Source organism: Rutidosis leptorrhynchoides, chromosome 9, assembly GCF_046630445.1.
Source record: "Rutidosis leptorrhynchoides isolate AG116_Rl617_1_P2 chromosome 9, CSIRO_AGI_Rlap_v1, whole genome shotgun sequence".
Lineage (NCBI taxonomy): Eukaryota > Viridiplantae > Streptophyta > Magnoliopsida > Asterales > Asteraceae > Rutidosis > Rutidosis leptorrhynchoides.
This window is the reverse complement of record NC_092341.1, coordinates 238,600,310-238,610,361: the sequence shown is the minus strand read 5'-3', so window position 1 is coordinate 238,610,361 and position 10,052 is coordinate 238,600,310. Positions and strand designations below refer to the sequence as shown.

Here is a 10,052-nt window from a genome sequence, read left to right as displayed (position 1 = left end):
GATAGTCCAGTATTTCATTTTAAGATATCCTAAATTACTAGTTCACGTTCATAAATAGATAAGATTAATAAGTTAAAGTATCATTATGTCCTTAACTTTTCCATTTAGAACAAACAACAACAACACCCAATCCCGCATATGCGAGGTATGGGGGAGGTGAGATGTAGACAATCCTTCCTCTATCCTAGAATAGAGGAGAAGTCGTTTCTCTATCCACGAGTCGAGAAAAATTCTCTACCCACATGAAGAGAAAGTCATCCCTCTCCCTACCCCAGAGTAGAGAGATTGCTTCCGTGCGGACCTCCGGCCTATAAAAAAAATAATAAAAAAAAAATAATAATAATAATAATAATAATAATAATAATAATAAAAAAATAAAAAAAATAAATAAAAATAAAAAAATAGAAATAAATAAGAATAAATAAATAAATAAAAAGTAAAAGTAAAAAAGATACGCCATGAAAATGGTAGAAATCAAATTTCCATGGGTATTTAAACCTGCCTGAAAAATTAATTTAGGCTCTAAGCGGCATTCAAGACGCCACAAAATCGACGTTTGTTGTTGCCTCGAATAGTAGAGCCAAAAGACCTTGTAAACATAACTCGAGAGGCATGCCAGGTGGAAGTTGTTGCGCACGCAAAGAGCCAACCACCTTGAACAAAACCAAACACCACTCATGCACTTTTACGGTAGACATCCCCGAAGCCACACAACTAAAAGAAAACCAACGAAGCTCAAAAGCAAAGAAGGTCGTCCTCCATCCTAATAGCCCCAAGATGCACCGAACGATGCGAGACGCACTCACACACACCCCCCACCCCCACCCACCCTCCCACACCCACAAGTACTCACCCACCATACACACACACACCCCCACTCCCCCACACACACACACACCCACAAACACAAACACACCCAAAACACACACCACACAACATTCCAGAAACACCCACACGCACAAAAACACACCTATATACATACCAATATACATTCGTACATAAGCAAAACTACATACATACATGAAACTTGTACGTGCATACATACCTATATCCATACATACAAGCAACCATACAAACATATCTACATAAGCATACAAATCTACGTACGTACATATTACATATATACATAGATACATACATCCTTACCTACATACAAAACGTACCTACATAAGCAAACAAACATGAAAAGGCATACCTCCATAACATACAATATACAACCATAAACAAGCGTTCATACATACAAACAAACGATCATACATACAAACAGACATACAATCACACCTAAAAAAAAAAAAAAAAAAAAAAAAAAAAAAAAAAAAAACTAGTCTACAAGTTATACAAAAGTACATAAAACGGATAGTAAAGATAGAAGTAATAATACAAATAATAGTAGCTATTAAAAGTTACCAGAAGAAATAATAATATTAATATTAATAAAACTAATAATAATAATTTTAATAATTAATATTAATACTACTACTAATATAATAATAATAGTAAATAATGGAGGTAATAGTAAAACGTAATAATAAAAATAATATTAATAGTAATAATAACATAAAAATAAAAATAGTATTAGTAATAATCAATACTAATAAAAATGGCAATGAAACGGGTAATAATAATACAAATACAAATTACAAATAACAGTAATAATAGTAATAATACAAATAATAATCATAATAATCCTAATTATAGTAATAATAGCACTAAGAATAATAATAATATTAATAGTAAAAATAATAGTAATAATAATAATAGTAATAAAGTAATAATAATAGTAATATAAATAATAATACTAATAATAAAATAGAAAGCAACCCTACTTGACAATTCTTATTCTAGCCCTCCACACATTCCTATCTGAAGTCATGTCCTCGGTCAACAAAAGCTCTCTCATGTCGAGCTTTAGTCTATCCATCCACCTACGAGTAGGTCTACCCTTTCTCCTTACGCCGTCAACCGTGAGTGCCTCGACTCTCCTGACAGGGGCACTATGTGGTCGCCTCATCACGTGCCCATACCATCGAAGCCGTTCTTCTCTTAGCTTGTCGGTGATGCTTCTGACTCCAAGGTTTTCCCTAAACACACCATTTGGAATCATATCTAACATGGTTTTACCACACGTCCACCTAAGCATTCTCATTTCTGCCACTTCCATCCTTCTCTCATGGGCTTTCGTCATTGGCCAACATTCTGATCCGTACAACATGGCAGGTCTAATTGCCACCTTGAAAAATTTCCCTTTCAATTTGAGCGGTATCTTCTTGTCGCACAAGACCCCTTTCACCGCTCTCCACTTCAACCAACCTACCTTGATACGATGGGATACGTCCTCGTCTATTCTCCCCGATTTGTGTAGGACCGAGCCTAGATATCTGAACGACTCTTGAGGATGCAAGGTCTGGTCCCCGATGCTGATACTCTCTCCAACATTTTGTTCATCCTCAGTCCTGACGAAGTCACACCTAAGATATTCCGTCTTTTGTCTACTAATCCGTAGACCATTTTGTTCTAAGGCCTCTCTCCATTGTTCTAGTCTACTATTTAGCTCATTCTTGGATTCTGATACAAGCACAATATCATCGGCGAAAATCAAACACCAAGGGATGTTCTCTTGTATCCCTCGAGACAGCTCATCGATGATCAAGGCGAAAAGAAAAGGGCTAAGAGCAGATCCCTGGTGCAGGCCTACTTCTATCCCTAAAAACTCCGTGTTTACGACAGGCGTCCTAACGCAAGACTTCGCCCCTTCGTACATATCAATAATTGCTTTAATATATCTGCTTGGGATACCTCTCGCATTCAGGGTCTTCCAAATCAGCTTTCGCGGGACACAATCATATGCCTTTTCTAAGTCTAAGAAGGCCATATGTAGGCTCTTTTGCTTTTCCCTATACTTCTCCATAAGGCTCCTTATGATATGAATTGCCTCCATCAAAGAGCGTCCTGGCATGAAACCAAATTGGTTCTCCAAAACGGTAGTTTCACGTCGAAGTCTAGTCTCAATCACTCTCTCCCAAAGCTTCATAGTATGGCTAAGGAACTTAATACCTCTATAGTTACCGCACATTTGGGCATCCCCTTTATTTTTGTAGATGGGGATAATATCGCTGAGTCTCCATTCGGTAGGCATTTTATAGCTTCTAAACGTCTTGTTGAAAAGGCACGTCAACCACCAAAGACCGTCCTCACCAAGGCACCGCCACGCCTCTATTGGGATCTGATCAAGTCCCACAACTTTGTTTCTTCCCATCTTTCATAGTGTCGATCTTACTTCTTCCTGACAGATCCTCCTGCAGAAATTGTTGTTCTGGAATTGTCCTATCCCCAAGTCCTGTAGGTCCTCTCGACTCCCGGGTCCTCTCCCAACGAAAAGAGATGAGAAATACCCTTCCCATCTTTTTCTAATTTCATCTTCCTTCATTATGGTTCTCCCGGCTTCATCCTTGATAAACTTGATGTTATCTATATCCCTCCTTTTGCGCTCCCTAGCTTTTGCAATCCTATAGATATCATTAGCTCCTTCTTTAGAATCTAGTTTCTTATACAATTCTTCATACGCATTATCTTTTGCACGTGCAACAGCCTTCTTTGCTTCTCTTTTGGCTTCTTTATATCTCTCTTCAGCCCTAGTTCTATCCTCACGTGACCCCTCTTGGCAAGTAATGAGCTCCCTAAACCTCTGTTGCTTGAGCGCGACTTTGGTTTGGACCTCGTCACTAATCCACCATGACTCTCTACTAGACTTATGTCCTCTAAAAGACCCTAAAGCCACTCCTAAGGTTTCCTTGGCTACATCTCTAATAATAGACGCCAAACTATTCCACATCTGGTCAGCATCGCCATGCGTTACAGTTTCCACTCTTGCCTCAACTCTCTCCAAAACCGAAGCTTTAAAAGTTTCGGCTTTCACTTCATTGAGGTTCTTCCATAGGATCCTAGGTTGGGCGGGTCTCACTCTCCTGCTAACCCGTCTTTGAAGAACTAGGCCCATGACCAATAATCTGTGTTGCGAGGAACATGTCCAGGTAGTCAGGGCCCCACAGTCTCTGCAAGCCCTAAGGTCTCCCTTGTGAAGCAGCAAATAGTCAATTTGGGTACTATGGCCCCTACTATGGAAAGTTGCTAGCTGCGCTTCCGTCTCCTTAAAGAAGGAATTTGCAACAACCAACTCGTGGGCAACGGCAAATTCGAGAATCGAGCGCCCTTCTTCATTTCGAACTCCTTACCCAAAGCCCCCATGGACTCCAGTATATCCCTCTGAATCAGTTCCTATATGTCCATTTAGATCTCCCCCAATAAGTAATCTATGGTCAGTGGGGCAACTCCTCACGACTTCATCTAACGATTCCCAAAAGCGTCTTTTCTCGTCTTCGCCTAACCCCGCATGAGGCGCGTAAGCGCTAATGACCATGTAAGTCTCCTCCTGGATAACTAACCTAACCGACATAATCCTATCACTACACCTACCTACACCTACAACCGAATCCTTATAAGGATGTCCTATAAGGATTCCTACCCCGTTTCTAGCTAACCCGGAACCCGCAAACCACAATGTATAGTTGTCAATGACAACCGCTTCTTCACCTCTCCATCTAGTCTCTTGGACACACAATATGTCTACTTTACAGTTAACTAAAGTATCTACAAGCTCACGGGATTTGCTAGTCAAAGATCCTACATTCCAACTTCCTACTCTAATCTTAACCGGATTCGCTAACCTATTTCCGCTTCTAGCCCCTCTAAACCTACCCGCCGCCAAGTTCGAAGGACATGACCTCAAGTGACCATCTCTACGAGAAGTGTCTATCTTATTCTATAAAAGAAGCCAACGATAATAATATTGTAAATTAGTATATATATGTAACTAAAATGAAAGGTCCGTCTATATAAATAAGTAATAAGTAATTATAATTATAATAATTAATATATATAAGGCAAAGTATATCAAAAATATATACAGTAATAATTATAAATAAATATTAATTAATATAATAACTAGGATAAAAAAGCTAACAGTAGTTTATACAAGAGTGTATACAATAAAAGCAAACACAATCAGCAAGCAGACAGGAAGATAACAGCAGAAGGTAGGGGAAGAAGTAACCGGCCGGAGAATTTGATTTTCGGTAGCAGGCGGCGGTGCTCGACGGGACAGGTGTAGCCGGCGACCAGAAAAAAAGGTGGTTGATTCCTGATTCCTGTGGGATAACACGTCTTTGGTCCAGGTATGTTGGCGGTGATATATCACCCGCCGGTAAAAGACCGGAAAAACAGTCTTGTTCGCCGGAAAAACACCCAACACCGGAAATTTCTCCTGGTGGCGCGTGGGAGCTCCGGCACCGGAAAAACTAGTCTGGTTTGGGTCGTTAGTTTATTTCCCGTTGAAAGGTAGTGGAGGTGTGTTTCAAAACTCAGATATAAGGAAGTAATTTGCGTGTAAAAAATGGGAATAATATGGTTCTTATGAGAACGTTGGAGAGAAAAGGACGAGGAGAGAGAACAAAAAGATAGTTAAAAAGTAAAGAATAAACTTTAAAATAAAATAAAAAGTACATTTCTTAAACTATGTTTTTAACTATCAATATCAATGGAATATGGATTGATAAAATGAAATTAAATTGATAACAGATGAAGGAACACTAAATGAATATACAAGCATATATGAATACGGTATCACCGATCATAATATGATCATAATATGGATACCACATCACCCATTCGGATCCGACCCATTACTCCTTCATGGTAGGTAATCGTATCCATCATGCCAAAACCCTTCAACTAAGCACCACTGATGGACTACATTATTGTATGATATAATCAGTAGTAAATCAATTCAAAAATAACATCATCTCTCTATTTGCGCACCAATTAAGCTCAAATTGACATCGCTCACAGAAAATCAAGGTTAGGGTTCCCTGATCCTGAATATTCATTTTCATAATTATAAATGAATCCTGATAATATGAGTGAATTATTCCTTGTTTTTATCATATTATTATCATCATTATTTAATTTATAAATACCAAAGTATTGCGACTCTTACACCTATTACACGAATGGTAAATCAACCCTAGGGTTTGTAATTTTTTCATTTATTTGTTTTTTTTGTGTGTGTGTGTATGTTTTCATATACATATGTTAATACTGTATGTCGTCTAAGTATTCAATTTGGTATATTTAGAGTCTAAGGCCAACTAGTAGTTCATTAAAACTTTGCCCAAAATATGTTTATTTTTTACTTATATTGATTTCGACTGTGCAAATTTGCAAACAACGGAAATAAGTTTTTGGTAAATGCAACATTTTTAACAAATACTGATTTGACACATGGTTGAAGATGTTGTGAATTTTTTTTCAAGTAACACTGAAGTTCACAAATGTATAAGCACTCTACATATCACACATTCTCAATTTTATAGAATACTGGGAATTTAAGAATTCTAGTAGTACACTCGGTTTCTAATTAAGCTAAACACTCTGACTTTCAACTATCTCTCAGATTCAAGCCTTTTTCTGAAAATGGGGGACAAAGAACACCTTGTCCAGATTTTAGAAGTCTAGTTTGATTTTTTTGTTGATTTTTTCTAAAACTTCCTACGGTACATCATTCAAATTATTCTGATTATTTAGGTTTTAAGTTAAATCTATGGTTCGAATAATCAGATATTCCATTGTCTCTTAAAATACTCTTGTTCGACTTGTTATGCTTTTTGATGTTTTATTCTTCCAAGTTGATTCCAAAACCGTGTTTTAATACTTACTTGACTTTATTAGAGATATTTTGATGCAAGTTTTTTCCCACTTATTTTGTCATTCGAACTCGGTTTACGAAAATTAAGAATTCTCTGTTTAGCATTTTTTTTGACCTTATTGTAATTTTTAAAACATATTTTGCAGCTTTTGAATCTAAAGTGGTTATAATCCTTTCAATAAACCAATTAAATCATAAATGTATCATTTTGAAAGAAGTTTATGAATTTGAGTCAAATGTTATTTTTTTTTGTTAGCTGCAAGGCGATTTCTGAACACATATCAGTGTGCTTATCGTTGTTAAACATTAAATCTGTAGGTTCCTAATATAAGGATATAAATAGAAATAATAATTTTTTTTGGCTGCTATCATCTGTCAAGCCACGAGTATAACTTCTACTAAGAGATGATAACCCAAATTGGAAAGTTAAAACTTGAAGTGATGTGCTTGGTAGATGGAGTCGTTAACCCTCATTTGATCTTTAGGTTTGATTCTCCAGGATGCTTTTATGTGTGTATACATGACTACATGAGATTACAGAAATTAATGAAAACGTTGGTTCCTTCCCACAGTGATAAGTAATTAATCATGTGAACAAAAAATGATATTATCAGCACATATTTTGTAACTCGAGTTATGAATACTAACAGTTCCATGTTTAGCATTTTCTCAATGTTATTGTATTTGTAATTTACATTTTGCAGCTTTTGACTCTAAAGCGGATCTAAATGTTTCAAGAAAATCTTAAGTATATTTCATTTTGAAAGAAGTTTACTTAAATGGGTAGGTTAAAACTTGAAGTGATGTGCTTGAATGATTGACTCATTGACCCTCTTATAATCATTAGGTTTGAGTATAATCCTTACGTGTGTGTATGTGAGATATTAAAGAATTTAATGAAGGTGCTTTTATATTCAGTCGATATTCAGTTTTTGGTGGCCACCCCAACTATGTTTAGGTATATGTGGCAGGATCAAAGGTTTTATTTTCAATGTAATTAGTTGACACGGACTGTTTCTTATGATTGGGGAATTTCTTAAGTTTTACCTACTTGTAACATGAGCTTAATGAGTTGTGTATCGAGTGTTCAATATACTAACTTGTTACATAGTAATATAGTACTAATATAAGATGTATACTCCATATACATAATTACAAGTATATGCACATAGGTGAATGTTACAATCAACATACATCGAATTATATAAATTTTATGCAACTTTATTGCACGTATACATGGCGTCAACAATCAACATACATGGCATCAGATCATTGATATTTAGTTCGATATGTTTAATTACTAATACTAATAGCTTATCTTTGTGTGTTTACTATAGAATAATGGAACTGAATCAAGGGACTCGTAAAGCATCCAACTTGTCAACAGGAGATGATATTATCAGCAGCATGCCAGATATTGTGATAACTCATATTATGAATCTTTTGTCCATACAAGATGCTGTAAGGACTAGTATCTTGGCTAGACAATGGAGGTTTAAGTGGACTTTGCTCACCCAACTAGAATTTGGTGTGGATTTTGTTGAAGGAAATGATAGTGATATTTGGTATGATGAGAGGATCATAAGTAGACTTCTCATTCGTCTTAAAGGTCCCATAACAAAATTTTTCCTTCATGTACCAGATGAAAAGGAACTACTGAATGTTAAGTATTTGCATCATTGGGTTCTGATCTTGTCTAGAAAGGGAATTAGGGAATTTACTATTGAGAATTTCGATCAAATACCGATAAAGTTGCCCACCCATCTTTACTCTTGTCTTGAGTTGACACATTTGAAGCTTTTTAACTGTCAATTTCCTCCGGCACCTATTTTTGGTAGTTTTCCAAATCTTTTGAGCTTGGGTTTATCTCACGTAACACTTGCAAGTGGTTTCTATGAAATTATCTCTCGATGTCCCCGACTCGAGATTCTAGAATTAGGGACTGATCCTAGTGATGGTTTTATTTTAAAATTGAAACTATTTGAGATTGCGAAACTTACAAATCTCAAGACGTTATCCTTCCCATTGCGTGCGGTTGACAGTACCCCAATCACAAATTCCTTAATCTTCCATCTTGGAGGTTATTTTCCAAAACTTGAAGAGCTTGATTTGAATTTTTTCGATTGTTCGGTAAGTCCAAGTTGGATCTTTAAAACTAACAATACATTATGTTGGAGCAATGCTTTATGAAATTTATGGCTAATTCTATGACCACTTTTCTTACAGTTCGTAGAAGAAGTAGTTTCTAGAGAGTTGGTATGTGACTCCTTTTCCCGCGTCAAGACTCTTACATTAGACTTTGTGGATTTGGAAAACTACCAAAAGTTTGCTTTTGAAATAATTTGGGGATGCCCAAATTTGCAGGCCCTTACGATCCGAGTAAGTGAAGGTTGCATATGTATCATAAATCTAATCGTTAAAATTCACAACTGTATGTATATCTGAGAGCTTTACGATTTTTGTAGGCTTCATCTGAGTCTGCTATTTCATCTTATGAATTATGTCCTTCACAGTTAAACAACATGACAATGGGGCAGCTGCAGCTACTGAATGTGGTGTTTTATAACTTTAGAGGTTCAGAGAATGAATTGTTTTTTATTAAGAATTTACTTGCGTGTACCCCATTGCTAAAAAAGATTACTATTTATCCCTATCGATGTCATGACTTCGGTGGTTATAAAGAGAAGTTGATGCTTGCTGAAAAATTATCGATGTTCTATCGAGCCTCTGCCATAGCTCAAGTAGATTTCCAATGTTCGAAGCCATGGTACATATGCTCGTCTTTTTATTTGTTTTACATACTTGTTGCCCTTTTTAGATGCATCTGGTTGTGGTTGTAACTTGCAACTTGTAACTTCTGAACATGTTATGTTGATGTACCGTCATTATTGTTGCAATGGTTCGTTTTTGCTTGATTAAGCTTCATGTTAGGAAACTAGCTAGGCAAAACCACCTGGTTTTGTGCATCTAAATGCCATAGTTTTCAGTTATGTATCAGATGTACTGGACCATTTATGTAAGACTTGATCACTGTTTTAAGGATGTTTCAGAAGTATTTGTTTTTAGTTACTTTGCAGACTATTTATAAGCTTTCTAGTTTTTTGGAACCATTGAGTTGCTTCCTTTTATCAGTGTAAATTTTTTGTGCTAATTTTCTAGTATTTTAATTCAAAAAGTTAATAGGTTCTCTTCTACTCAATCCATCTAATTGAGTGGCGGCCAAATTTCATTTACATTTGATTTACTGATGGTTACTTGAATTTACTGGACTTAAAAGTTTCTTTGATTTTGA

At 36.2% G+C, this 10,052-nt stretch overlaps 3 protein-coding genes across 4 annotated transcripts; 1 reads left to right on the top strand and 2 right to left on the bottom strand.

Moving 5' to 3' along the window:
- Nucleotides 1-234: 234 nt before the first annotated feature.
- LOC139868615 (uncharacterized) lies at nt 235-3,256 on the bottom strand. Its single transcript, XM_071856949.1, has 5 exons — nt 3,055-3,256; nt 2,385-2,949; nt 1,827-2,081; nt 1,196-1,281; nt 235-308 (listed from the first exon to the last, which is right to left on the bottom strand). Exons 1-5 carry the CDS (start codon nt 3,254-3,256, stop codon nt 235-237), a joined length of 1,182 nt encoding a protein of 393 aa, XP_071713050.1.
- Nucleotides 3,257-3,259: 3 nt separating this feature from the next.
- Nucleotides 3,260-5,769, bottom strand: LOC139868614 (uncharacterized). The gene is made up of 3 exons (XM_071856948.1): nt 5,713-5,769; nt 4,250-4,819; nt 3,260-4,147 (listed from the first exon to the last, which is right to left on the bottom strand). The coding sequence occupies exons 1-3, from the start codon at nt 5,767-5,769 to the stop codon at nt 3,260-3,262; spliced, it is 1,515 nt and encodes a 504-aa protein (XP_071713049.1).
- On the top strand, nt 5,697-9,805 carry LOC139867324 (F-box/FBD/LRR-repeat protein At1g13570-like). 2 transcript variants are annotated; one of them, XM_071855687.1, is made up of 4 exons: nt 5,697-5,913; nt 8,098-8,890; nt 8,987-9,139; nt 9,274-9,805. In XM_071855687.1, the coding sequence occupies exons 2-4, from the start codon at nt 8,102-8,104 to the stop codon at nt 9,598-9,600; spliced, it is 1,269 nt and encodes a 422-aa protein (XP_071711788.1). In that variant the 5' UTR covers nt 5,697-5,913; nt 8,098-8,101; the 3' UTR covers nt 9,601-9,805. The 2 variants fall into 2 exon arrangements, with proteins under 2 accessions (XP_071711788.1, XP_071711787.1); XM_071855686.1 differs by having other exon boundaries at nt 9,226-9,805.
- Nucleotides 9,806-10,052: the final 247 nt, after the last annotated feature.